This window comes from Morchella importuna, assembly GCF_003444635.1.
Source record: "Morchella importuna strain M04M26 chromosome Unknown Morimp01GS053, whole genome shotgun sequence".
In the NCBI taxonomy this organism is placed as follows: Eukaryota; Fungi; Ascomycota; class Pezizomycetes; order Pezizales; family Morchellaceae; genus Morchella; species Morchella importuna.
The window spans coordinates 173,295-201,291 of record NW_025763450.1 but is presented as its reverse complement, the minus strand read 5'-3'; the positions used below and the strand labels follow the sequence as shown (position 1 = coordinate 201,291).

At 52.2% G+C, this 27,997-nt stretch overlaps 5 protein-coding genes across 5 annotated transcripts; 1 reads left to right on the top strand and 4 right to left on the bottom strand.

Moving 5' to 3' along the window:
• Positions 1 to 1,169: 1,169 nt before the first annotated feature.
• LAJ45_10961 (uncharacterized protein) lies at positions 1,170 to 7,668 on the top strand (the record flags this gene model as incomplete). Its single annotated transcript, XM_046120475.1, has 5 exons — positions 1,170 to 3,656; positions 3,727 to 3,872; positions 3,926 to 6,495; positions 6,552 to 7,156; positions 7,213 to 7,668. 5 exons carry the CDS (start codon positions 1,170 to 1,172, stop codon positions 7,666 to 7,668), a joined length of 6,264 nt encoding a protein of 2,087 aa, XP_045966354.1.
• A 3,754-nt stretch (positions 7,669 to 11,422) lies between these two features.
• LAJ45_10960 (uncharacterized protein) lies at positions 11,423 to 12,274 on the bottom strand (the record flags this gene model as incomplete). Its single annotated transcript, XM_046120474.1, has 1 exon — positions 11,423 to 12,274. One exon carries the CDS (start codon positions 12,272 to 12,274, stop codon positions 11,423 to 11,425), a length of 852 nt encoding a protein of 283 aa, XP_045966353.1.
• Positions 12,275 to 13,239: 965 nt separating this feature from the next.
• Positions 13,240 to 13,779, bottom strand: LAJ45_10959 (uncharacterized protein; the record flags this gene model as incomplete). The annotated part of the gene is made up of 1 exon (XM_046120473.1): positions 13,240 to 13,779. The coding sequence occupies one exon, from the start codon at positions 13,777 to 13,779 to the stop codon at positions 13,240 to 13,242; it is 540 nt and encodes a 179-aa protein (XP_045966352.1).
• A 5,862-nt stretch (positions 13,780 to 19,641) lies between these two features.
• On the bottom strand, positions 19,642 to 20,922 carry LAJ45_10958 (uncharacterized protein; the record flags this gene model as incomplete). The annotated part of the gene is made up of 3 exons (XM_046120472.1): positions 19,642 to 20,137; positions 20,233 to 20,797; positions 20,898 to 20,922. 3 exons carry the CDS (start codon positions 20,920 to 20,922, stop codon positions 19,642 to 19,644), a joined length of 1,086 nt encoding a protein of 361 aa, XP_045966351.1.
• A 2,196-nt stretch (positions 20,923 to 23,118) lies between these two features.
• LAJ45_10957 (uncharacterized protein) lies at positions 23,119 to 26,595 on the bottom strand (the record flags this gene model as incomplete). Its single annotated transcript, XM_046120471.1, has 5 exons — positions 23,119 to 24,132; positions 24,192 to 24,479; positions 24,533 to 24,921; positions 24,974 to 26,015; positions 26,098 to 26,595. The coding sequence occupies 5 exons, from the start codon at positions 26,593 to 26,595 to the stop codon at positions 23,119 to 23,121; spliced, it is 3,231 nt and encodes a 1,076-aa protein (XP_045966350.1).
• Positions 26,596 to 27,997: the final 1,402 nt, after the last annotated feature.

Below are 27,997 nucleotides of genomic sequence, written 5' to 3'. Positions count from 1 at the left end.
GCTTTCTTTTACAGACCCGCCACCGCGGTAGAGAACTGCATACATGAAATAAGCAACTATCACCGCGGGCCCTGTGTTACAGAGGTATGTAAGTATATATTGCGCAAGCACGTATGAGCTCATGTTGGAATCGCGATGTCTGTGAGTGGCAAGTATAGCACGGTTATAGTTCTGATAAGAGAATTGACTCCTTGCTGCTCCCAACAAGTAATACATACAACCAATTCCCATCAAAGTTCGGTCGGTACCTATATTGTCATCGTAATCAATGTGATCGTAATCTTCGTCGATGGGATTAGCAGTCGTATTTATCGAGAAGCCGAGGATAAAGAGAGCACATAGTGATCATCGATTGCGATGTTTTTCGTTTTTCGGGATGAGATGAAGCACTTTGGAACCCACACCTTTATTTATTGTTTGTTGAAGGTTGAGGAATATTCCAGACCGTTGTTGGGAAGTCCGAAGAGGGCCAAAGGGTCCTGGATCGACCAGCGATAGGCAACGGGGCTGCAGGGGCAAGTTGGGTCCAGAGAGGCGGGGCCCTGGCCTGACCCAACTTGTTCCCCTCAACATTTTGCCCGCGATTTGAGCTCTTGTCAGGGTTACTGCCCCTCACGGGTAAGAAGAAAAAAAAAACATTTCAGAGAAAGCCGCTGCATGTAGGTGCGTGCGTTTGTAAAAAGAAAATAGCTCTGTTCTGCATGCTTTGGTAGCTCTCGGAGTCCTTGCGTCCTAGTCTACTCTAATCCGTGCCACGCATTTCCATTTCCATTTCCCCTCCATATCTTCCTCTAGAATTACTTCAGTTCTTCTCCCCCCTCTTTCTCTATCCCCTCTCCCTCTAGTTCTACCATCCTTTCCATCATCCTCTTTAATCAATTCTTTCACGAACCATCACGACCGAGGATCAGGAATTGAACAAGTTTTTTCTCTTCGTTTCATCCCATTTTCCACTTAATTGAGGAATCAGTATTAATTAAACTAGAGCTTTGTGCTTCCTTCGTGAGTTTCCCTCTTGGAATATATGATAGTAGGCGCAGTTGATTTTGCCATCAAGGAATCCTCTCGATTTTGTTTTTCTGCCTGCATCGTACTGACTGACCTCTTAGCTTCTAAGACGAGGGCAACCAATTCCTTACACCCAGCAAGACAATTCACCACACTTGATCATGTACGGCACTACAGGAACAACCACTGGGGTCTCTACCCCTCATTCTGCATCCTCTCTGCGCCCCCTCGTGCTCACCCATGGTTCTTTGGAACATGCCCTCCTCGTTCCAACAGCCCTCCACTACCATGCATCTGAGCTTCGTCAGCGATTCTCTACTCATTTGCCTAACCCCACAGATGAATTGGCTCTCGATGACGAGCCATCATCCGTGCCCGAATTGCTTGCCCGCTTCTTGGGATACGTTACACAGCAGGTTCTTGAGGGCGAGGATGATGCTCAGGGAACCTACGAAGATGTCCTGCGACTTGTATTGAGCGAGTTTGAATCTCGTTTCCTGAGAGGAAATGAAGTTCACGCTGTGGCCGCTCAATTACCCGGTATTCCATCAAAAAGACTTGATGTCGTGAAGCATTACTATGCTGCCCGTCAGGCTACAAACCGCCCAATCAAGGCCCACGAATCGGCCCTTTTCCGCGCCGTTACTGATGGAAAGGCTGGTATCTATGCCGTCTTCGGTGGCCAGGGAAACATTGAGGAGTACTTTGACGAGCTCCGGGAGTTGCACAATGTTTATGGCGGATTGGTTGAAGAGTTTTTGATCTCTTGCGCCCATGTATTGAGCTCCTTGTCACGGGATCCCAAGGCGGCAAAGGTATACTCGAAAGGATTGGATGTTATGAGGTGGCTACAGGATGAAGATGCCACGCCGGACCTCACATATCTTGTTTCTGCGCCAGTTTCATTTCCCTTGATTGGGCTGGTCCAATTGGCGCATTATTTCGTTACTTGTAAGATTCTTGGAAAAGAGCCGGGCGAACTGCGAGAAAGATTTTCTGGTACCACTGGTCACTCGCAGGGTGTCATTATGGCTGCTGCAATCGCCTCATCATCATCCTGGGAATCATTTTACCAGGTCGCACACGATTCCTTGACGGTTCTATTCTGGATTGGGTGTCGTTCGCAGCAAACATACCCCCGTACATCACTCGCCCCCAACGTTCTCCAGGACTCAATCAATGCAGGTGAAGGCACACCTTCTCCCATGTTGTCTGTCCGAGATCTTTCACAAGCTCAGGTACAACAACATGTGGATACTACAAATCACCATTTACCCTCAGACAGGCACATTCACATCTCGCTGATCAATGGCGCCCGAAACGTCGTTGTTACTGGTCCCCCACAATCTCTCTATGGTCTCAACCTGAGTCTCAGGAAGGTGAAGGCGCCGACCGGCCTGGATCAGAACCGAGTTCCATTCACCGAGAGGAAGGTTCGATTCACCAACCGATTTCTGCCCATTTCTGCGCCTTTCCATTCACCATACTTGGAGGCAGCAACATCAATCATCGAAGAGGATCTCAAGGGCATCACATCTTTCAACCGAAAAGATCTTGCAATCCCAGTCTATAATACATACAACGGCGAGGATCTCCGCACTGCCAAGGGCGATGAATCAATCATTTCCGAACTTGTTAATATGATCACCAGGCTCCCAGTTCATTGGGAGGCCGCCACGGTGTTCCCTAAGGCAACCCATATCTTGGACTTTGGTCCCGGTGGTATCTCCGGTCTCGGGGTTCTCACACACCGTAACAAGGATGGCACTGGTGTCCGAATAATCGTTGCCGGAGCATTTGAGGGAACCAATAGTGAGGTGGGGTATAAACCGGAGCTATTTGATAGGGATGACGAGCATGCTGTAAGATACGCTGTCAATTGGCTCGATCAGCATGGACCAAGGCTTGTCAAGACTAAGCAAGGCCAAACCTTCGTCGATACTAAGTTCTCCAGACTTTTGGGAAGAGCACCGGTAATGGTTGCAGGAATGACTCCTTGTACCGTCCCGTGGGACTTTGTTGCTGCTACGATGAATGCTGGATACCAGATCGAGTTGGCTGGTGGTGGATATTACAATGCACGAGGTCTCACCGAAGCATTGCGCAAGATCGAAGAGGGTACCACACCAGGTGCTGGTATCACTGTCAATTTGATCTACGTCAACCCGCGTGCTATGGCCTGGCAAATACCACTCCTCCAGCAGCTTCGCTCTGAAGGCGTACCGATCGAAGGTCTCACAATTGGTGCTGGTGTGCCATCTATTGAGGTTGCCAACGAGTACATTGAACAAATTGGGCTGAAGCATATTTCTTTCAAGCCTGGCTCTATCGACGCCATCCAGCAGGTCATCAACATTGCCAAAGCGAACCCAACCTTCCCAGTTATCCTTCAGTGGACTGGTGGCCGTGGCGGTGGACATCATTCTTTTGAAGATTTCCATCAGCCAATTCTGCAAATGTACGGAAGAATTAGAAAGTGTGATAACATCGCACTTGTTGCTGGGTCTGGTTTCGGTGGCGCTGAAGACACATACCCATACCTCACCGGAAAGTGGTCCGAGAGGTTCCACTACCCCCCGATGCCATTCGACGGTGTTTTGTTCGCCAGTAGAGTAATGACTGCTAAAGAGGCCCACACTAGTTTGAATGTAAGAGACATTTTCCCTGATTTCCATATCAATGTATAGTTACTAACCCGGAATTCTTATATCGATACAGGCTAAGAAAGCGATTTGTGAAGCCGAAGGGTTGGATGACAAGGACTGGGAAAAAACCTACAAGGGTCCTGCAGGAGGTGTTATTACTGTTCTGTCGGAGATGGGTGAACCTATTCACAAGCTTGCTACTCGTGGTGTGAAGCTTTGGTAATTAGCTCACAACCCCAATTAAACCGAGCATGACTAATAATAATCTGCAGGGCTGAGTTTGATCGCACTATTTTCGCTCTCGACAAAGCTAAACGTCTCGTTGAGCTCAAAAAACAACGTGATTACATCATAAAGCGTCTTAATGCCGACTTTCAGAAGACATGGTTTGGTCGCAATACCGCCGGCGAAGCTGTTGACCTTGAGGACATGACTTATGCCGAAGTTGTTCGCCGCATGGTTGAACTCATGTACGTGAAGCATGAGTCTCGTTGGATCGACCCCTCACTGAAGCGTCTCGCTGGTGACTTCATCCGCCGTGTCGAAGAGCGCTTCACCACCGCCCTAGGCCAACCTTCACTTCTCCAAAACTATGCGGATTTGAATGATCCTTTCACCACCGTTGAAACCATTCTTAGCCACTATCCCGAAGCCAACACACAGCTTATAAATGCTCAAGACATGCAACACTTTTTATTACTTTGCCAGAGGATGGGCCAGAAGCCAGTGCCTTTTGTTCCTTCTCTTGACGAGAATTTCGAATATTGGTTCAAGAAAGATTCTCTTTGGCAGTCTGAGGATCTCGAAGCGGTTGTAGGACAGGACGTTGGAAGGACTTGTATTCTTCAGGGTCCCATGGCTGCAAAGTACTCTACGATCGTCAACGAACCCATCAAAGAAATTTTGGACGGTGTTCACAATGCCCACATTGCCTCATTGACCAAGGATCTCTACAACGGAGACCAAGCAGCTATCCCGGTTATTGAGTATTTTGGTGGCAGAAAATTGACGGCAGCTGGAGATGTTGAGGAGGTGGATGGGTTGACTATTTCTTCGGAAGCGAACAAAGTCACTTATAGGTTATCCTCTTCGCCATCACAAGGCGCTCTTCCCGATGCGGACTCGTGGTTGAAGCTGCTTGCGGGAAACAAACGCTCATGGAGGCACGCGCTCTTTACCACTGCTGTGTTTGTTCAAGGCAACAAGTACCAAGACAACCCGATGAAGCGAATCTTTTCGCCCGCGCATGGCATGCTGGTTGAGATTACCGATGTTGATGACTGGGAAAAGACTGTCATCACTGTCAAAGAACAACACCAAGGCAGTGGACGTTATGTCAAGACCATGGAGGTGAAGATGACAGCTAAGAAGGAAATTTCCCTTATCATGTATGAGGAGCGAACTGCCCTCGGAAAGTCGGTTGGATTGCCCATTTTGCTCGAATACCACCCAGAGACCGGATATGCCCCCATTCGCGAAGTCATGGAGGGCAGAAACGACAGAATCAAAGAGTTCTATTACCGCCTTTGGTTTGGTGATGAGAAGGTTCCTTTGGACGCATCTGTTACCGACGTGTTTGAGGGCGGCCAGAGCACGGTAACCGGACAGGCAATCGCTGACTTTGTTCATGCTGTTGGTAACAATGGTGAGGCTTTTGTGGAGAGACCCGGAAAAACTGTATATGCCCCCATGGACTTTGCGATTGTCGTCGGATGGAAGGCTATCATCAAGGCTATCTTCCCAAGAACCATCGACGGAGACCTCCTTAGACTTGTGCATTTGTCAAACAGTTTCCGCATGCTCCCAGGCGCTGAGCCGTTGCAAAAAGACGATGTTGTCGACACCAAAGCTCATATCAACTCCGTCTTGAACCAGCCATCAGGCAAGATGGTTGAGGTTTGTGGAACGATTTCGAGGGGCGGGCGCCCAGTCATGGAAGTCATCTCCCAATTCCTTTACCGTGGTGTTTACACCGACTATGAAAACACATTCCAGAGGAAGGTCGAGACCCCCATGCAGGTGACCTTGACCTCAAGTAAGGATGTTGCTGTTCTTAAATCCAAGGAATGGTTCCAGCTTGATGAGCCGGAGACTGAACTCCTCAACAAGACTCTCACTTTCCGTCTTTCTAGCTTTATCCGCTTCAAGAGCGAGAAGGTCTTTAGCTCCGTTGAGACCGTCGGAGAGGTTTTGATTGAACTTCCTACCAAGGAAATTATCCAGGTCGCGTCTGTGGTGTACGATGCCGGTCAGAGCCACGGAAACCCAGTCATTGATTACCTGGAACGTCATGGATCAAGTATCGAACAGCCAGTCAACTTTGAAAACGCCATCCCTCTCAACGCGGGAACACAGCTTATCATCCGTGCTCCTGCGAGCAATGAGGCCTATGCAAGAGTTTCTGGAGATTTCAACCCGATCCACGTCTCAAGAACCTTCTCCAAATATGCTAACCTCAAGGGAACAATTACCCACGGAATGTTCTCATCTGCAGCTGTTCGCTCCCTTGTTGAGACATGGGCCGCTGAGAATAATATCGGCCGTGTTAGGTCTTTCTCTTGCTCATTTGTCGGAATGGTGTTGCCGAATGACGATATCGAGACCAAGTTACACCACATTGGTATGGTTAGTGGTAGGAAGATCATCAGGGTTGAAACGACCAACAAGGAGACAGAGGAGAAGGTTATTGTTGGAGAGGCAGAGGTTGAGCAACCGGTATCAGCATATGTCTTCACTGGGCAAGGTTCTCAGGAGCAAGGAATGGGAATGGATCTGTATGATTCTTCGCCCGTTGCTAGAGAGGTTTGGCAGCGAGCTGACAAGCACTTTATGGATAACTATGGTATGTTGGCAATCATTTTATATGCACAAGCTCAAATTGACTAACGTTCATCGAAGGATTCTCAATTACAAACATCGTCAGGAACAACCCGAATGAGCTCACTGTTCACTTCGGCGGTCCGCGTGGAAAGGCTATCAGACAGAACTATATGTCAATGACTTTCGAGAGTGTCATGGCCGATGGCTCTACTAAGTCTGAGAAGATTTTCAAAGAAATCGATGAAAACACCACTTCCTACACCTACCGCTCGCCTACCGGTCTCTTGTCCGCCACCCAATTCACTCAGCCCGCACTTACACTCATGGAGAAGGCGTCGTTCGAGGACATGAGATCCCGAGGTTTGGTTCAGCGTGACTCCGTCTTCGCTGGTCACTCGCTTGGTGAATACTCTGCACTTGCCGCGCTTGCCGAAGTTATGCCCATTGAGTCACTTGTCTCTGTTGTGTTCTACCGTGGTTTGACTATGCAAGTCGCTGTTGAACGTGACGCTGAGGGAAGGAGTAACTATTCGATGGTCGCAGTCAATCCTAGCAGGATCTCTAAAACCTTCAACGAGCAAGCTCTTCAATATGTTGTTGATAACATTGCGGAGGAGACTAAGTGGCTACTGGAAGTTGTCAACTACAACGTTGCCAATCAGCAGTATGTTTGCGCTGGAGATGTGAGTTTTATTCCCCCCGTCGTGATCTTTATTGAATCTTTTATTAATTTTATTAGCTCCGCGCCCTTGACTGCCTTACCAATGTCCTCAACTTCCTTAAGGTCCAGAAAATTGATATCCAAGCTCTCATGGCCAAAATGTCACTTGAGAGTGTAAAGGAGAAGTTGGTCGAGATTATTCAAGAATGTGCCAAGCAAACTAAGGCAAAGCCGAAGCCACTCGAACTCCAGCGTGGTCTTGCTACAATCCCTCTTCGTGGAATCGATGTCCCCTTCCACTCGACCTTCTTGCGCAGCGGTGTCAAGCCATTTAGAAGTTTCTTGATGAAAAAGATCCTCAAGAGCTCTATCGACCCCAGCAAGCTTATCGGAAAATACATTCCAAACGTCACTGCGAAACCATTTGCCTTGACCAAGGAATACTTTGAGGATGTTTACAAGTTGACGAACAGTCCTAGAATCGGGCAGGTTCTCGCAAACTGGGATAAATATGAGGATGCCCCGGCTGCTTAATTGTGAATATTAAATGTCAGTTTCTTTTTTTATGTAAATGATTTTTCCTTGCGCTCTTTTCTTTTCTTTAAAAACCGAAGGCTGGGTTTGGGTTCGGGATTGGGACTAAAATACTTATTGGTTTTCCTCTTCTTTGGTTTTTCTGTGGCGGCAGTTGTTATTTCTTTTCGTTGGTCCTGTTTCTTATCTGTGTTATGCATTTGATTTTATTCCCTATTTTAGATACCAAGATGCTTGAACAGGGTACATAGATTTTGTTGGAATTGAAGCTAGCAGTCTTGAATAACTTTCACTATTTATTATATAAGTGGGGAATGAGTTTTGATGCGACGGGGCGGATTGCTTTTAGAACTTTGTAGTCGTGTAGTAAGCCCCTGTTTATTCCATCTCTCTAATATTGATGCGCCTAATCTGGAATGGCCACCGTAATGTACGACGGTCCCTGGAGTACATGGGGTCGAGTGATAGCTCATGAAGATATATACCACCCTCAACAAAAAAAAGGTCCGCTCCGCCGGTAGCAGTATCGGCGCTCCGTTGCGCCATGCGGCCCTGTAGCAAATATTATCCATCAGAAACCATGTTATCTGGCGTGCCGTCTGTATCATACATAGATTGCACCGGCCATACATGCATACATACACCCACCCGCTACGATATCATAGCCAGCTATCCGCGGAGCGTTATCAACACCCCATAGTCATGCATATGCCCACAGTCTCCGCGTCCAGACAAGAATAACCGCGGCCACGGGCCTCCGCGACCATGTCCGCAGCCGTCTTCGGAGGGTCTTGAGAGCGCGGGAGAGTAGAAGGTGTCCGGGGGGTGGGACGTCGGTGAAGGGCTGGGTGGTCATGAGTTTCATTTTTGGCATTTATGGTGAGTCTTCTGGGTGCGATGTGATGGGGTAGGGGAAGGAGGGTGGACGTGGGGAGTGGGTCGGGAGGGGGGGGTTTATAGGTTGGGATATGGGAACAAAGGATAGAATGGGTGGGTTGGTGGGGCTTTGTTGTGACCTGCATGGTTGCGGGAGTTGAAGAGCCGCCAGGGGCCGTATTGAAAGCAGTAATGTGTTTATGGCTGCATAAATACTCGCTGGGGAAGATATAGTTAAGGATAGAGGTGGAGAGATATTCTATCCTTGGCGAGGTGGAGGAAAGAAAGCTTGTGTGGGAGTGGGGGGGCTTGGCGTGGGTTTTTGGCGTTTTGATCATTTCCACGAGCGCGAGGGGGGAGACTTTAGTTTTCATCCACCCTGCGCGCATGAAGAGTAATATACATATCGTTAATCACATGAAATATGGAATATTTACCTGGCTCTGTGTTGTCAATTCCTTTGCTCCAGTGGCTAGCTGGTCAATTCGGTATTGTACTTACATGTACTATAGCTGATCTGCTAGCATCATGCCGCCACCGAAAAATAATGTTCTTGCTCGGTCTGGCGTTGACAAATGCATTTTTTTTATATATATATTTATACGGAAAAGGGTCTAAAATGACACACTTTCCGGTACGCTTGGTGTAGAGTAAGACATAGTACATAATGCAAAAATGACACACTTCTGCGGTCCAAAATGACACAGTTCAAACAGCTTCGGGCTCTGTTAGAAGAACCCGTTGACAAAACAAACTATTACTAAAATTCGGAACGATAGGGCCTTTTTGGGCCGTACCCGCCGTTGACGAATGATTATTATAGTTCTGCTAGTTCATGGCAAAACAAAATGGAAGACGGCAAGATTCCGGAAGTTATTACTCTACTTGTAACTACATGTAAGATATCTAAATATCATATGATGCATGTGTAGGTTAGACTTTGTTTAGTTCGTGAAAGAAGATAAGTTCTTCTAAAAGAGCCCGATGCTTTGAACTGTGTCAATTTGCGTTGCTCTGCATCAAGTATATATACCACAAAGTGTGTCATTTTGGGCCTTTTCCGTTTTGTGGGTTTAATAGTACATACAACGTAGGTACATGTATTTACATACATGTATTATGTAGTCGTCGGCCTCAGCATCCCCAACGAAACAGGCATTTCGGCAGTAAGAAAAATAGAACGAAAAAAAAAAAAAAACGAGCAAAAAGCACCGCAAATGCTACCATCCCAAACCATCCAAAATCCCAAATCCCACCACTCCCGCCCCAATAACCACAACCACAACCACCGGGCGCCCATGCCAGCAGGCAGAGAACCGCTAGCTCTGTAGACCACTCGCCCATGAGAATCTGTCCGGAATGAATACCTGCGCACCAACGCACCAAGGATCCTAGTTAACTGGAGTTATAGCAAAAGCCCCGCCTTCCCCAGTACTCAGCGCCGGCAAGCAGGTCTACGTATCCGACTACGATAGAGAATAGGGGGCCCAGTATGACTGGGAGGTGGAATAAGAGAGGTTTTGGAAGGACCCCCCCCCCCCCCCCCCTCCCCCGATATCTATCTAGGTCTGGGTAGCGATATATCACCAAACAAGATCGAGTCCACATATATATGAACAGCCCGCGCGCTATCCAGCTAATTGGCGACTCGGTTGATAAGTAAGTTTAGATCTGCGACCTAGGCCTCGGTGTGTTTGAGCCGAGTGATGGCTCATGATCCAACTCACTAAAAACCCCCGTGGGGGGGGGGGGGGGGGGGATCTGTGGCCCCGGTGATGGCGTCGTTACGTTTGGCTGCTCGTTCTTTGTTGTGTTACTGTTGACTGAGGCGTGGGGCTGTGGTTGTGGGTTGGCCGGTGGTGCTGGTGGTTGTGGTGGGCGTCTAGAGTGATGGCCGGGGCGGCTGCATACATACAAATTTATAACCACGATCACTCACACTGCATAACCACCACCACCACCCACCCGCACCAACCTTCCCAGCCGACAATACCCGGGAGAGCCATAGAGCCATAGATACTCTTTACGAGCGCCACAGCCGACACTCACCCCATCCCCCCGGCGACCACTAGTGCTGACGATGGGCGAGTGATGGCTCATGATCCGAATGATAGTCGGTTCTGTGGTGCGCTCGCTGGGTCTGTTGTGGGGTGGGTAGGATGTGGAGGATGTGTGGGATGGGTGGGACGAGGAGGATGAGTACATACCCCAGTCTGGCCGGTTTGCGGTAAGACAGGCATGTAGCCACGCATAGATAGCTGTGTATATGTGTATGTGTATGTGTTATGTATATGTAGCTGTGGCTGTGGCTGCGGCTCTTTATAAATTATAAATACATGTAGGCGGTCATGTTATATACAGGAGTGCAGAATCGAGAGGGTGAGCTAGAGAGGAGTAGAGAGAAGAGAGAAGCAGAGAAGGAGGTAGAGGTAGAGGTAGAGAGAGAAAATTAGAAGTAGAGTCGGAGATCTAGAAATAAGTGCGCTAGAAGATTAGGGAGGAGGAGGAAATAAAGATACAGAGGGCTAGAAATTAAAGGAAAAATAAAGCTATCTACAATAATAGAACAACAGAGCAATAGAGCAATAGAGACCTAGTGTAATATAAGAGACCTAAAGAGAGAGAAAAGGCGTAGAGAGAAGTAAAAAAAAAGAAGAAGATTAAAGAAGAAGTAGAAGACTAGAGATTACCAGTTAAAGTTAATTGGATACTTGGTACCTGCCTGATACTGCCAAGGGAGCTGCAGACCAGCAACGACACTGCCAATGCTAAGTAAGTAGGTAGGTAATAATCAGACAGCCCAGCCCAGCACAGCCCACGAATCCGATCCGGGGTATCACACGCCAACCATCGCACCCCTCCCTCCCCCACCCCGCATCTAAGACCACTCAACAAACCTCACCACCCTCCGGCAAACGCCCCCCACCTCCCCATCCCTCACCACACTCTCCAATCTTCTCCACAACGTACCTCCATCCCGGCTGTCCACGAGACCTCGCATCTCAGGAACACCCATCACGCCGTCGGCCTCGCTGCCGGACAGGTCGAGGTCGAGCAGCGTGCGCTCGCCGATGTAGGGCAGCTTTGTGTGCAGGATGCTCATGCCGCGGGTGGGGGGTGGGTGTAAGTGCGCGCGGTAGAGGTCGATTAGGGGGATGTGTTGGAGGGGGTGGGGGGTGGTGGTGGTGGTGGTGAGGGTGAGGGTAGTCGGGGTGGTGCTAGTGGGGGTGGTGGGGGTGGGTAAAGAGGCAGTGGCGGTGACGGCACTGATGGTACTCGTGCCAGCGGAGGCCACGGCGCTGATGCCCACAGCGGCCGCGGCCGCGGTGAAGGCGGACTCTGCGCTCGCGCTGGCGCCGACGGCGGCGGTTGTGGTTGTGGGTGCGGTGATGGAGTGTGACTCGCGCCGCTTCTTGGGCGGTGCTTCTGTGCTTGTACTTGTGGCCGTAGCCGTAGCCGTAGCCGTACCCGCTTTCCGACTAGCCACAGGGGCCCTTTTCCGTTTCTGCGCGGGCTGTGCGGTGTCTTTTTTCGCCTGTACAGGAGGCGGCGGTGGAGGGGTTGGTGTGGGTGTGGGCGTAGGAGTGGGCGTAGGACTGGGATCGACAAAACTGACGCTGAAGACGCCTTCAGCGGGGAGGACGATGGCGGGGAGGGCGGCGGGGGGCTTGATGGTTGGGGTGTTTTGGCGGGGGGTGTAGAAGGGGTCGATGCGCGCGGGGCTGACCATGGAGGGGTCCCACTCGGTGGTGTCGGAGGGGATGGTTGTGGATGTGGTTGTGTGCGGGCGGGTGGAGAGGGGAGAGGAGAGGAGGTGGTGGTGGTGGTGGTGGTGGCGGCGGGGGGGGAGGGGGGGGGTGAAGGGGTGGGGGGCATTGTTGTTGGTGGTGGGGTGGTGGGGTGGTGGGGTGGATGGAGATGGCGGTGGGGGGAGTGGGAGTGGGTGGAGGGGTAAAGTGGCGGTGGTGGTGGTGGGTCTCGAGATAGCTTAGAGATTGTGGTTTAAGATGGCGGTTTAGTAGTAGATATTAGCAGCGGCAGTTTGGCGGGGGGGCTCTCGGCGAGGGGCGTGGTGATGCACCTCAGCCTCCTCCCCTTCACTACGGAAACCCTCCCTCCAACACGCGAGATGTGGCTATTTTGGGGGGGCGGCGGGCTAGCGGGTGCCGTCGTTGTTTCGTAGTGGGTGACATCATGGATTATCACTCGGTCACGTTTTGGTGTGTTTTGGGGGGGGGGGGGGGCGCGGGCAGGGATTGAGATGGACGAGCAGTGGTAAGAGATGATGGTGGAGCGATGGAGCTGGTGAGAGTGATGCGGTTGGGGGTTGGTGACATGACTGAAACACCGGTGACTAACTTGAAGGGAGATGGCTACGTACACATTACGAGATGGGTGAGGAGAGGAGATGGGGGACTCCGAATGCAACGTAATGATTACTGGCTGTATCTGTGCCTGCTCTGCTCTGCTCTGCTCCGCGTAAGAAGAAGAAATAGAAGAAGAAGAGAAATTGAAAATACATGCTAAGAGCGGTGAAAAGGGAATAGATAGCTATATGGTTGAAAAGAAAAAAGAATAAATGCTGCGAGTAAAAAAAAAAAAAGGACAGCTAGTAAGATGAAAGAAAAAAAAGGGGGCAAGGAAAAAAAGAATACTAAAAACAGGAAAAGATAAAAAGATGTAACCCCCGCCTACTCACTCCCCCCCCCCCCCTCTCCCCCTCCCCACCCCCACCAGGCACACCACACTACTCCCCCTCCCCCCATGCCTCACCGGCGCCCTCTTCACATTCGCCCTCTTTATCGCCGCCTCCGCCGCCGCCTGCCTCGCAGTCCTACACGACACCATCGCCGGCACCTCATACCCGCCCTCCCCCTCCTCCTCATCATCCACCTCCATCACCTCCATCCCCGCCTCCTCCCCCATTTTCTCCTCCTTCTCCCCCTCCCCCACTACCTTCCCCACTTCCACCACTTTACCCTCCACCTCCTCCCGGTCCGAAGCAAGCTCCTCCATCAAGATGCTCGAGCACGGGTCGCACGCGACGTACTCGCAGCGCTCGATGAGGCACCGCCACGGGTGCTTGCGCCGCGGCGCGGAGGCGGAGGCGGAGGTGGGCGTGGAGGTGGAGGACCAGCTGTTTGCGAAGCGCTCGCTGCAGCGGCGGCACCGGAAGGCGTGGCCTTGCGGGCGGTGGACGAAGAAGTGCCCGCCGTTGGTGCGGCAGTCGTGCATTGTGGGTGGTGGGGTGTGTGGGGCGGTGGTGGGGTGTGGTGGTGGTTGGTGAGGAGTGGGGCAGTGGAGGAGTGGGGTGGGTGGGTGGATGGCGGCTGTCGGTCCCGATTGAATATGAGGGTGCGCGCGGTGTATGGCGGCTAGCTTAGAGGCCTGTGGACACAATAGGCGCTGTTCTGTGCTGTGCCTGCGAGAGAATACGGCCTAGTAGACGCTGTGCTGTGCTGTGCTGTGCTGTTTCGAAATAGTAGACCTGACTAGACGCCGCAGCAGCAGCTAGCACCGAGGAAACAAACGGACGGACGGACGGTAAAGAGGGTGTGGAGATATATCACCGACCGGCGAGTGGATCTGGACCTGGATACTGTCTTGTATAGATGGACTTTTTCTAGTCTGTCTGTCTCTGTCTGTCTTGTTTTGAAAAGGAGATGGAGAATGAATGGAGGTGAGGAAGAATTGAAGACGTGGGCAAAAAAAAAAAACAATAACACATGTATGTATGTATGTATGTATGTATGGGAATGCTAGCGTATTGTATGTTCCACCTTCCCACCCTCCACCACCCCTCCTTGCCTTATTTCAACACACGCACACACACCCCGCTGCATGCCATGTTATGCGCCGGACATTAGGGACCGGTTTGGCGGTACCCAATCAACCACTTTGCTAGCTGGATGGCTGGATGGTTGGATGGGTAGATGGGTGGTTGGCCTGTGGGCATAATCTGATGTTTGACGTCTGTCTGGCTGTTTGTCTGTCTGTCTCTCCACCCATACATACAGCTAGATTGATACACAGATAGATAAGTAAGTAGATAGAGACAGCCCAATTGGCCATAGAGTACTCTAGAGAACCAAGCTTCTCAGGATCGTCCCGCCCGTCCGCCCGTCCGCCCGTCCCCGCCCGTTAGGTTAGCTACGTTGGGGTGGGTTGGGTTAATTAGCCGGGGGTACTCTAGTGTAGACACCTCCACACCGCGCTTAATTGCGAGGGGATCGAAGGGTACGTACATGTAGGTACATGTGGGTAGGGAAGTGACATGCGGCTACATATGTATGTGTATATGGCCATGGTGGTACATGGCCCGGTTGATTGTGCCGGCGGGTGGGGGTGGGTAGGGGGCGGGCGTGGGGTAGTAGGGTAGGTAAGGTAGGTAGGGTGGGGAGAGTGGTGGGGAGGCTCTTTAGGAAGTGAGTTGGGGGTATGGGTGTGAGGGTCGGGGATGGTGAGTGGGGATGGGATGTGGGATTGGGATGGTATGTGGGATTGGGATGGGGATTGGGATGGGGATTGGGATATGGGGTAACAATACATGTAGTATTTACCTTCCTGTACTCTACTCTTCCTGCGATGGAGAACTGGAATATAGGATATGGCAATTGTGCCCCAGTAAATGCTATGGAGAGTTGTAAATACATAACTACATGTACTCTGGTCCAATTACAATCGACAACCTTGGGTGCTACTCTAGATTACAGAGCCCAAAAGATATTACCTGTATCTAGGCAGGCCCATGTGCGCACTCTGTAAGACTTGCTGTGTACGCAAGGCGTTGTAATTACTGTGGAAATACATGGGTCGGCCGTGAAAGCGAAGGTTCCCAACTCTGGCCATGCGATGCTCAATTGACCAAAGCTTTAGAGCCACATCTCTAGATACCGGGGTGTTACTGTGGACAGATATTGTGAGTGAGGATACTAGCTAGCTCGCCTTGGCATTGGTTTAATTAGGCCACGGGATGTACGCTAGGTGTTCATTAGACGGGGGATCGATAAAATGAGGATTCGATTCGATTCGTCTCTCTCCTAATTCCTATAGGCCAATTGCAGGTTAACTACTGCTGATTATCCTCGCTTTAGCTACACCACTTTGACCTGGATATAGAGGATGGGATATCTACTCGCCCTCTAGAGTACAGGCTGTCCTCTTGTGGGATGATACAGCTACATGTAGTATACCTACTGGACCGTGAAGTACTGGGTTGACAAGCCCATTCGCAGCTAGACCCTACCCATTGACTGGACATCCATTGATTGGGTATCCCATCTGATGGACTGTTTGGATATTCCGGATGCCTGCTGGATTGGCACTCCGTTCGTTGGTCGTTTGGGAGGATATATTGGAACCAATACAACTCGTTGCCCGGAACTCACACCGTCATGTAGTGGAATATCCAGAAGTATTCTAATCTTTTCCGACAACCGAATAATTGATTTAATTTCTGACTCTGTCCTCCGTTCCTGGGACGGCATAGTTGTAGGTACGGCATCAGGCTGCTCAAAAAACGTTATACAGCACATCTGACACCCATTGCAGCGATGCATCAACTTCTCCTGGGCCCTTACATCACAGGCACGCAATCGATCATGCACGCACGCAATAATTCTCAATTCATTTCCCAACTACCGAAAAGAACGGAAAAAAATAAATAGACAACAAGTTAAAGATAAGTAAACCCAAGCCCCGAACCATAACATGGAGGATTGAGGAAATAGTTGAATAAATGCGATGGAATAAATGGGATAAAGAATAAACGTCTGCTAATGGTGATGAAGAAGGAGCGGACTATACCAATAACAGCAATGGGGAGGAAGATCATCTAACCACCTACAAAATGGCCCGACACAACCCAACCCGCCTTCACCAATCCGAATCCGAATCCTCACACAAAGAAGCCGACTTCAACGTCCTCCCCTCTCTCCCCTCCTCGCCACCAGCACCCGCCGCCCTCACCCCCACCGTTACCCCCCCCTCCTCCTCCTCTCCTCAAACCTCACCGTATCCACCGCAAACCTCCAATCCACCATCCCCGCAGTCCTCCCCCCGACATCCCTCACCTCCAGATCCGCTTCCCTCTCCAAACACATCCTCACGCCCTCCACGCTCCCCGCCATGGCCATCACATGCACCACGCTCCTCCCCTCCCCATCCTGCACATTCACGTCCGCCCCCGCACCCATCAGCAGCCTCGCCACCCCACCCCCGCATCCCCATCCTCCCCGCCACATGTAGCGCCGTCGCTCCCATCCCATCCTGAACCCCCACGCCCGCACCCGCCGCCAGCAACAGCGCTACACCGCTCACCCACCCCCGCCGCGCAGCAATGTGGAGCGCCGTTCCACCCCCGCCCCCGCTCCCACACCGCACGTCCACGCTCGCGCCGCCGACGAGCAGTGCCCGCGCTACGTCCTCGTTGCCGCGCTTCGCGGCGATGTGCAGCGGCGTGTAGCCCGCGGCGTTGAGTGCGTCGGGGTCGGCGCCGTGTTGCGGCAGCAGCAGCAGCCGCACGATGCAGGTGTTGACGGCGCAAGGGGTGCGCGCGGCGAGGATGTGCAGCGCGGTATTGAGTTGGGGGTCGCGCACGGAGGCGGGGCACCCGCTGTTGAGGAGGTGGGTGGTGTAGTGGAGGCGGTGGCGCGTGGGGTAGGTTAGGGCGCGGTGGAGGGCGGGCGTGGTGTCGTGGGGGGTGGGGTGGGTGAGGCTTGGGGGGAGCGGGGGCGGGGGCGGGGTGCCGGTGGGAGAGGTGGGACAAGGGGGTGGGTGCTGCGAGTAGTGGAGTGTTATGGTGAGGGAGGTGGTCGGAGAGATGGTGGTGGGGTCGAAATGCGCTGCAGTGGAGGAGGGGGGGTTGTGCGTGTGCATGGCGGGCGTGGGGCTGCGCGGCGGCGGCGGCGGCGGTGGGATGGCTAATAATCAAACAGGAAGCTAGGAAACCAGGGCCAGAACCGGAAAACAGAAACAAAAAACAGAAACCAAAACACCGTCGTTCCGTATCACATCCAGAGACTGAGAGGGAAACAGAAACAGAACAGAACAGAACGGCAGAACAGACCTCCGGATCGATGGACGTTCCGTGGGGTTACTTAAGTAGGGCAGGTTAGGCCAGGCAGGTAAGATAGTAAGATAAATAGGTAGCAGTAGGGCAGCTACGTAGAGAGAGTGCAGCGCATTTTTCTCAGCCTCCTTTGCCCTGGCAGAGAGTCTACAGTGTGGTTGCTACTCTACCTACCTACATAGCATAGCATACATAACATACATCTTAACAACTTGCCTATCTATGACTTTATGTATTCCACCCTACACAGACTAACAAGTAACACTACATGATGCTCTGGCCAGTTGGGTTGAGTCGGGCGGGGGGTGAGATCCTTGTAGAGTAAGAGTAACACCAGACTGCGCGTGCGTGACTGGTTGGTTCTCGCATGCGGGGGTTGGTTGCCTTGTGAAGTGAGGTGAGGCTCTGCGGGGTGGTGACTCAGGCAACGTAGGTAGGGGAGGGATAAACACGTATAGGTAGAGGTGGACGGAGGTGTTATTACTCACAATGGGAGGACGCTAGGATTCGATATATTCGGGGGGTTTGGTTGGGAGTAGTGGGAGGTGGATGGGGATTGGGATGGAGAGGTGGGGGGTGGGGGGTGCTGCAGTGCGGTTGTGGATGGGATGGACATATCGTTCCCAGATCTAACGGGATGGATACAGATCTAATGATTGGATGGAGTGGGTACATGGTTTTATTCTCTCTACTCTACATAAAGTGGTGCTCTCTAGAGTACACTGCTAGAGAACATACTCTCTGTACTAGCTAGTAGCAGTATCTATCGAGATTTAGAGACACCAACATCATTAAGCTTTAAAGCCCAGTACTAGTGCTCCCCCGTACTCGTACTCGTACTCGTAACTATAACCATCCATGTGTACCTCTATACATACCTTCATCCATCTAGCTATCTATCCAGCCATCAAATCTGAAGGCATGTATATACTTTAGTAACGCTACACCTCGTATTAGGTATCTGCAGTCACAACTCGATATGTCGGATTGCCAAGATTTGAAGGATTTTGTACGGGATAGCAAAAGATCCGGGATAGCAAACTGACCTTACAGTATTAAATTAAAGTCCCAGAGGGTTTCGTGCGGGACAGCAAGGGATCCGGCGTATTGAGATGTGGCATATCGAGTTGTGACAGTACTCTACCAAATAACAGTACTGAGTACCATTACACCTACACCTACTAGTCCACTACAAGTAGCCGTCGCACATCACATCCAATTAGGACATTGATAGACGGCGTGACACGATAGTTGTGCGCCCTCGTATTGGTGTCGCTGTACACAGGTACAAGATGGGGAGTTGCGTGGGAAGGGAGGGGAGGGGAGGGTGGGTGGTGGTGGGTCATGGGTTCTCACTCGGTTTGGTTGTGTGGGGTTTGGGGGTGTGGTGGGGTGGTGGGTAGTGGGATGGAGTTGGTTGCGGGGTGGGTTGGTATGTGTATATTAGGAGGATGGAGGAAGGAGTTGTGGATGGAAAGATGGATGGCTACATGTAGATATGCATGGCTAGGTGCTTGTCAACCTCAGGGGTGCTGTTTTTCATATGGGTTTTTTGTGTAGTGATCTTTCACGGGCACGGGAATTGTAGGAATTAATGGGGATCAATGGAGTGAGTGAGTGAGCGGACTAGAACTGCGCTTTAATTCTCTAGATGGCTCTTCTGGTTTGATTCATTCAATAAGCCTACATATCAATCAATAAGCAAAATTAAAAAAGAAAAGAGAAAAGAAATACAGAAAGAAACCCTCGTTTGCTTCGTAAATGATAATTTTGTTCCCCCTCCCCCCCCCCCCCCCCTCCTTTTCCTTTTACGCCGAGTTGTCGATTAGTTAGATGTAACGTACCTACCTACAAGCTATATAATAAAAAAAAAAGAACATAACCTACACACACACACTCACAAGAAAAAGAAAAGAAAAAAGAAGAGAAACGTGTAATTTAAAAAAAAAAAAAAAACCTATCCCACACCCCCGCGTTGACCCTCAACACCTTTTTTCACCCCCGGGATAATGCCCGCACAACCAACGCTAACGGTTATGCGTCATCTTCACGTACTCCTTCCTCTCCGCCAGACTCGGGCGGCTCCTATCAATCGGCACCTGTCCCGGGCACCTACTGAGCGTAAAGCGATAAAACCCAACCCCCTCCTCCGTCGTCAACGTAACATGACTAACAACCCGATACAGCCCGTCATATCTGATGCCAACCGACGGCGCCCAGCGCGAGTCCTTCTGGCTGCGGAGCAGCCGGACAGCCCGCCCCGTCTGCTCGGACTTGATGAGCGACATTGTGGCGTTCGTGAGCACGGGCGGCACGTCGCTGCCGCGAAGGTCCTCGTCTTTGCGGTTGCCGCGGGAGCCGGAGTAGAAGACCGTGTCGCCTTGGTCGGCGTCGGTGTCTTCGTAGTCGACGTTGCCGGAGATGACGACGCTGAAGGCGCCGCTTTGGATGCGGCCGTGGATGCCGCCCATGCGTGAGCCGTGGGCGCCGTCGCGGAGTGCGCAGATCTGGTACGGCCACCAACTAAGTTTTGCTGTCAGCACGTGTTCTAGGTATAGCTAACCTCCCCGAAGTCCCCGGGGATGGGGGGCGGGGGGGGGGGGGGGGTGTAGACTTACTCTCCGATCTGCAGCCCGTTATCGCCAAACACGGCAGCTTCACGGCGTGGGTACGCCGGGTCGAGACTGTACGTCCGTCCCCCGGTGCGGGACCTGGTGATCTTGATACCACGCATGAGCCCCCCATCCTCCCAGCCACTCGGCACATCGCCATCCTCACTCCACCCATCGCCGCTGGCGCGCTCCTCCTCGTCGTCGCTCGTAAACTCAAAGTCGTCGTCCAGCGGCACGGGGCCCGGCGCAAACTCGCCGCGCCCCCAGCGCTCGCACAGCTTGCTGGCCGTCCAGGCGATGTCGGCGCCGTAGACGTCGGGCTTCATGAGGTGGCTGATGGCGCGGCCAATCTCGGAGACGCGGTAGTAGAGGCCCGCGTCGTCGAACTTGGCCTGCGAGGCGAGCGTGAGCACGCGGCGGAGGGTGGCGAATTCGCGCGCGCCGATGGTGAGGGGGCCGCCGGCGCGGATGGCCTTCTCGACGTTGGTGATGCATTGCCGGAGGTAGAGGAGGAGGCGGTAGTCTTCGTGGACTTTGAGGGAGGTTTTGAGGGAAGCTCGTTCTTCAGGGCCTGTGGGGGAGGTGTTAGTACTACTACTGATACTCTGATAGCTCCTGAGGGGACTGGACTGGACTGGGAGGGGAGGGAGGGGGGGGGGGGGGGGACTGACTGATGGGGGGGAAGGGAAAGGGCATTGTGAGCTGTAGTGGTGGTCAAGGGACCCTTCTGAGAGAGTGTGTGTTTCGGGGGAGAGTCGTGAACGTGTATCCGGGTGACGGGCTGTGAAGGAGAGAGGCGTTGTGCAATCTAACGACAGCAGCTAGATGGAGGAGGGGACCTGTAAGTAAACCTAACCCTGAGCCCTAAGCCCTGAGTCTCTCAGCTGGGGGTTGATAGTTGTTGGCAGAAAAGTGAAATGTGAGAAATGTAATTTGAGAGGAGAAGTGAAGGAAGAGGAGGGAGGGGCAGGGCTTGCTATTTATACCAACACCAGCCCAGCAAATCCCAATCCCCCCCCCCAACCAAGCCCCTCCAATCCCAATTGAGCACCATCATACTATGTGATTTAGGTACCTGCTTTTATATATAAATAAAATTTGCCGCTGTGCTCTGATTGGCTGAGCTTACCCGAGAGAGGTGCATATATCTCCACACAATCTACCCGCGATTATATGGTTCGCCTGATCTGATTATGATCCAGCTGCCTACACATGTTTTCCCTTTCCCTTTCCTTTCCTCTTCCCCGCAGATGACTCTTTCTGAAAAAGGCTTTGTAAAGTAGACTAGTGCATCAGAATAGTAATATCATATGTGATATCCCCCCCACGGGAAATTTTAAAACGGTGGCCGTGGTGGGGGGTGACTCATTCATAAGCGCTCACTCGGTGAATCTGATATGGGGTTTTTTATGAGTCTCGGGTTGATTAATCGATTGATTGAGCATTCGTTAATTGTGCCCGGTGATGAGTCTCGAAGCTGCAATTATTATCGATGTCTAGAGCTATTCAAAGCTATTTTATAGGAGCCCAGTTAGGACACATTCCGGCCCTTCGCTGCCTGGAACTGTGATCTTATTTCTTTGAATGACATATCCAACGAGATTCGTAGACAACATGTACATATTGTACCTACATGACAAGCAGATTAATGACGGGCACGAGACCTTTTAGCAGGCCAACGAGACGAGAGCAGGCCCGGCCGGGGGGTCTCGAGATAAGTCTCGAGATTTTTTTTTTTTTGACTTTTTTTACGTTTTTGCCCCACCTAAATAAATTCTCCATGAGCCCCCAGCTCAAAAATAGGATGGAGGAAAACTTTGAAAAGCTTTGACCCTTTATCCCCGTTAATCACATGTAGTATAATTGCAGTGCTTTCCTAGCCTACGTGGTCATATGACGAAAAGTCTCGACTCAGTCGGAGGAGTACAGGACGAAATGAGACTTGCGGAAGTTTGTCTCGTCTCGTCTCGTGCCCATCACTAAAGTAGATGTAGCTATCTACGTCCTGTCTGGCTACATGTAGGTCATGAATGAAGGTCAGCTTCGATAGAACATCTAAACGTCATTTCACGAATCAGTTCCCAGCCCTACGTACACGCAGAAGTAGCATATCTGTAAGAATAGTTGACAGCACTGTATTCACATCGAGAGAGAACACTCGGTACTGTACAGGTAGAACACGTATACCAGACGGGCTGGTATATCTTCGTGGTGAGAGGACTCTTCCTCCGTCACAATCAAACCGCCATTCATTAAGTGTGATTTCCAACCCACCTAGCTACACCCTGGCTACCACCCTACATCTCTACCCATCTATCTATTTATCTATTTACCTACAGCTATCTATCTATCCATCCATAGCAGTTTAGTAGACACTGCATGCACAACACTACAACACGATACAGGTAATAACGCAAGAGATATAATACCACCCGTAATTATAACACGATACCGCCACGAGCGCGAGACCCTCCTACGTAATTAACCCGCCTCACCCACCCGCCTATCTATCTTTGCTGATCCTACACACTCTACTCTAGATAGCGCGATAATGTGGCGAGATGGTACCTACGTTTCCTTCTTCAAGATTATGCAGGCGACGAAAGTGAAGGTGCATCATTCTGGCGTACCACACCTCCGCCCCCGCTGGAGGTCATATATAAAGTCCTCAATGGGCACTTCCACCAAACCTCTCTACCGCTATTTTGTGGTTGTTATCCCACATATGACAGGTCAGTGATGCAGAAAGTCTACTCGAGAAGCATATATCATTCTTACATAAAACTACAACTACATAAACGCTCAAAAGGCCCCATGCCCAAAAACATAACTAAATAGCATACACAACTAACCAACCTACACACAAAGATCCAACATATTAGGGCAGACCCACTACAGCAACCCAAACTGCGCTACCGTAGCTCCCACCGCCGTAGCTCCCTTGGTTCCCTCAATCACCAACTTCACCCATCTTGCCTCCACCTCCTCCTCCAGCATCTGCACCGTCACATTTCCAACATGCCTCCTCACCACCAGCGCCTCATCCCTGCTCCATGGATCACTAACCTCCACAGTACTATTCGACCCAACCACCGTCCACTCGCCGTCCTCGCTGTCCGCCACTAGCACGGTCCACGCCTCCGGCGGGTACCTCGCCCAGTTGAACGACACGCCCTTGATCTTCGTCGGGGCCAGCAGGTCCACTGTCACTGCGCTTGGTGCACTTGTCGACGGCTGCCAGGTCGTGTGGTTGCTCCCGTCGACGGCGGCCAGCGGGAATTGTCCCGCCACCCATGTGCTGTCGGAGTACGCAGGCTTGCACTGGGCGAGGTTACCGGGCAGGTCCGTGCCGTTGAGGTCGGGGCGGCGGGTCGGTATGACGAGGGACTCACCGAGGGCGACCTGCCAGTCGCCGGCCATGGCGTTACGCGTGCCGATACGCACTGTTACAGGTGCATCGAGAGATGCAGTCGTGTTGCGAGCAGCGAGGGTCTTGCGCGGGGGCACGCGGGTGATGGTGGTGTTCTCGAGCTCAATGCGGACGTTGAAGACGGCGCCTTGGTGCTTCATGCCCTTTATCTCTAGTCCCTTTAGCTGCGGGGGCAGCGAGGGGTCGAGGTAGAATGCGTCGAGGCGCGGGCGGTAGCCCGTGAAGCCGTGGGTGGGAATCTGCAGGAAGCCGCCGTGGCCGGTCAGGAAGGTGAAGGCCGGGTTGGTGTTGCCGTTCTCGGTGATGTTGTCGTTCATCTGCTCGCTGAACTGGTAGTAGGGCTCGCGCATGTAGGGCTGCGAGGCGTACACGAAGTAGGTGTAGGAGGCACAGCCGGCGGGGGAGAGGTCGGCCGCATTGATGGCGAACATGGCCCAGGTCATGGCGGGGCCGTCGGGGGATTGGGCGCGGGCGTACTGAGTGGTGTTAGAATTGAGATTTCAGAGACTGGAACTCGGGATTGGAGAGAACTTACAAAGTCGAGATCACCCAGAGCCTGACTCTCGTTGAGACGGAATTCGAGCGGATAGTTGATCAGCACGACATCGGCCTGCTTGATCTCCACACTCCCGTTCATGCCGCCGTACTCGGGGATGACCGAGGCCTCGGTGTTGTACGGGATGAAGATGTTCTCCTCGATATCGGTCCATTTCTCAGGTGCCGGGTATCCAAGAAGCTCAGCGGCGGCCTTTGCAATTCCCATAAGAACCTTGACACCGGCGTTTGTGAATGCACCGTTGTCAATGTGGTTTGCGTATTCATCCTATTCCTGTTAGTTAGAAACTTCATTAACCAATTCTCGGGGGGTTTGCGTACAGGATCCGTCATATTGTGGACAGTGTACATGCCGACCGCAAGACCGTCTTCACCGGTCACATTGCTCTTCCGGACAAAGGCAGCCCACATGTCGGTGACGGCCTTGATCACGGGCCATCCCTGCTCCTTCAGCCAGTCGTAGTCGCCGGTGCTCAAGAACTGGTGCCAGTGAACGAGGGCGATATCGGTGTTGAGATGGTACTGGTAGTCCGCACACGGGCCTGTCCCGGTACAGTTTCCGAAGCGGGACGAGGTCCACGGGTACATCGCACCGGGCATACCGTACTCCTTTGCGTTCTCCATGGCCTGCGGGAGGAGACGGAAGCGGTACTCGTTGATTGCTGCGGCATGGTCGGGGTGCAGAACAAGCAGTCCGGGGAGCATCCACACTGTCACCAGTTAGCACTCGGCCCATATAAATAGTTGGAAAAGTCAACTCACAATCAGCATCCCAAAACACCAAACCGGCATAAGAGTCACTGGTCAAGCCACCAACAGAGATACTGTTATCGCCCAGTCCGCGGCCCTCGGAGGCACCTCTGATGTTGCTCAAGAGATGGAACAGGGTCGCGCGCACCGAGATCTGGAGAACCTCATCACCATCGACAATCACATCACCATCTTCCCACAGCTCGTTCCACGCCTCATCGTGCTCCTCTAGCAGCTGCTCCCACCCGTCCCTCTTGGCCTTCAACGCCGCCTTCCTGGCAACCTTCTCGGGGTTCTTGAACGCATCACTGCTCGCAATACCAACATACTTATACAGCGTCGCCGTCTCCCCCGCCGCCAGCTGGAGTCTATACTCCTGAGTAACCGTAGATACATTCTTTGAGACATACGCACGCTCCGACGCATCCACGCGCGAGCCCTCCACCACCGCGCTCGCGCACGCGCCAAAGTCGAGCGTCGACACCTCGTACGCCGCAACGTCCTCAATGCCGTGGGGCTGCACCGCAGTCCAGATCAGGTCGTCCCTGGCCTCGAATTCTTTCCCGAGATGCTCGGTGCGCTGTGCGCCGGCACCATCCAGGATATCGGTAACGAACACCTCACCGTCGGTGTCTGAGGTGACCTCGACCTTCATCATGCCAACGTTGACACGCGAGCGGTGCGCCAGGATCGTGAACGTGATCTGATACTCTGGGCCGTCCTTTACAGGGACCCAGGTAACCGCGGTGGTCAACACGCCGTTGCGGATGCTAAGGCCCTGGTAGAACGCAGTGATGGACTCCGGGTCGACGCCGGGGGCGTAGGTGTGCTGGCCATCGGGGGTAGTGATGTAGAAGGTGGTCCACGTGGGGATGCCGGAGATGACGCTCTCACCGCCGTTTTTCAGCAGCTCGGGGAAGTTTGTGCGTGTGGTGTTGTGCTGGTAGTCCCAGAAGCCGGAGATGGTGGCCACCGTCTGCCGCGGGTTGTCGAGTGGCCAGCCGTTGATGGGGGGTACTTCGGTCGGGTTGTAGTCGGGCGAGGAGGTGGAAATCTGGGGAGGGTTAGGTGTCAGTGATATTATCCACAGGAAAATACGTATATGGTGGGACGAGAGTAAAAGCAAAACTACATACCCAAAAGCCAACGCCCTCAGCAGGGACACGGCTGCCATGGTATCCGTTTGCAACATACGGCTGGTTCTGATAATGGTTTGGCAGAAAGCTATTCGTACTCAACACCCACGACTCGGGGTCAAAGTCCGTGATATTCTGTGGCACCGTGTTATCGTCCCAGTCCGACGGCGGCGGCGTCGATAACTGCCGCCCCCGTAGCAGACTCAACAACTCACTCGACATCACCGGCAGTGCCGACGAGTACGTCAGCAGCAGCGCGAGTGTGAGTAGCAATGACATTAACAGTGCGCGCGCCATCTTTGAAGAAGGCAGTGATGAAAAGGAGCAAGTCTTCTTTTCGTAAGTACCCTTTTCTCGTGACGATAACGACAGAGAGGATTGATGTTTCTCTTGCTCGTAATCTACGGCGGGGAAGGTGTGGTAGGAGCGCGCATTATATCCTTTTCCAGGGCCACTGCTGATACTCCCGTAACCGTCATCATCTCGTAGGCCGTGCATGACAAGTGCCGTCGCGACACCATCCTCGATCCCCCCCTCCTCGTCCACCACCGCTACTTTCCGGGGCGCTGATTTCTTCGCGGCCACTTTTGCTATGGGGTTTTGCAGAATCAGGTTTGGGGTAGGTAGGTAGGTTAGGTACAACGTGAGCTAGGCTAGATTGTATGTAGAGTGTGCTGCTATGCTATGCTATGCTATGTTGTGTTATGTGTTTCTGTATGTATAGTAGTGTGTATATGTGCGGTATTTACTCAGGTCACTGTCCTGTAGGTACTGTCTGTAGACTGTCTGTTTTGGCCGCGTTGCTCGTGTTGGCTTGGACTTTTGACCTTGTTTCGTGGATACGTGCGCCGAGAGATTTTTCCTTTGCTTCCGGGGGTGGCACAGCCTGCCTGGTTATTTCTACCGAGAACCGGGGTGGGCAGCGCGCGTTTTCTGGGGAAGGAAGGCAGCAAGCAGGATTAAGATTAGGGATTAATACGATCTGGGAGGATCGAAGAGGAGGTTAGGGAGAGAGAGGAAGGTTAGGGGGGGAGGCGAGAGTAGCTAGCTATGTATGTAGGTAGCTAGCTCTGAGACAGCGACAGGTACAGCCGTAGAAGAATCGAAGACCCGGGGGGGGGGGTCATATATCGCCTTTTCCTCTAGTTACTCTAGATCTTTCTTCCCCATATGATATTTCTGAACTCTACCTACCTTTCCCATTTCCCCACAGTAAAAAATATTCACAAGCCAGACAGACAGACACAGACTGCCCTTCTGACTTCCCCCAGCCAACTCCCCTCTCACGAGGCCAACCCCCAACGGCTAAACAGAGATGCGGCTCTCTCTCTCCCAGTCCAGTCCCTGACCCTGCCGATCGCAGATCTTCCCTTTCGCGCGGCGGCCACTTACTAAAACAAGACGTCACTATGCAGGATCGACTCCCCAGCCAAGCTAAGCCAACCCAACCAGCTCGGAGGTGGTGGGGACAAGAGTTCCCCGCAAAGAGGTCCCCACAACGGGCATTCCCGCGGGGGGTGGTGGGTGAGTGGGGAGGGGGGGGTGAGCGGTGACAGCCTGGAGGAGGCTTGGGAGAGTGGGGAGAGGAACAAACGGGGAACAAACGGGGAAGGTGGACGCTGTTTCTGGGTTCTGGAATTTTCGTAGATGGTAGGACTCGATCCTGGGTTTGTTTGTGGTTCTTTGTGAGGCTCTGAGCCTGGATACGAGCAGAGCAGTGTCACGAATAACATCAATATCGGAAAGCATGATAATTCTGACTTTTCCGATTTTCAGCATCTCACCTCACCACCATTCACCTGGATCCCAAAATCCCACACCCCCCATACAAATATTAGTAGCGATGAGTACCGGCTGTCTGCCTAACTACTTCCTGCACCGGTTTTTTTTTTTACTTTTT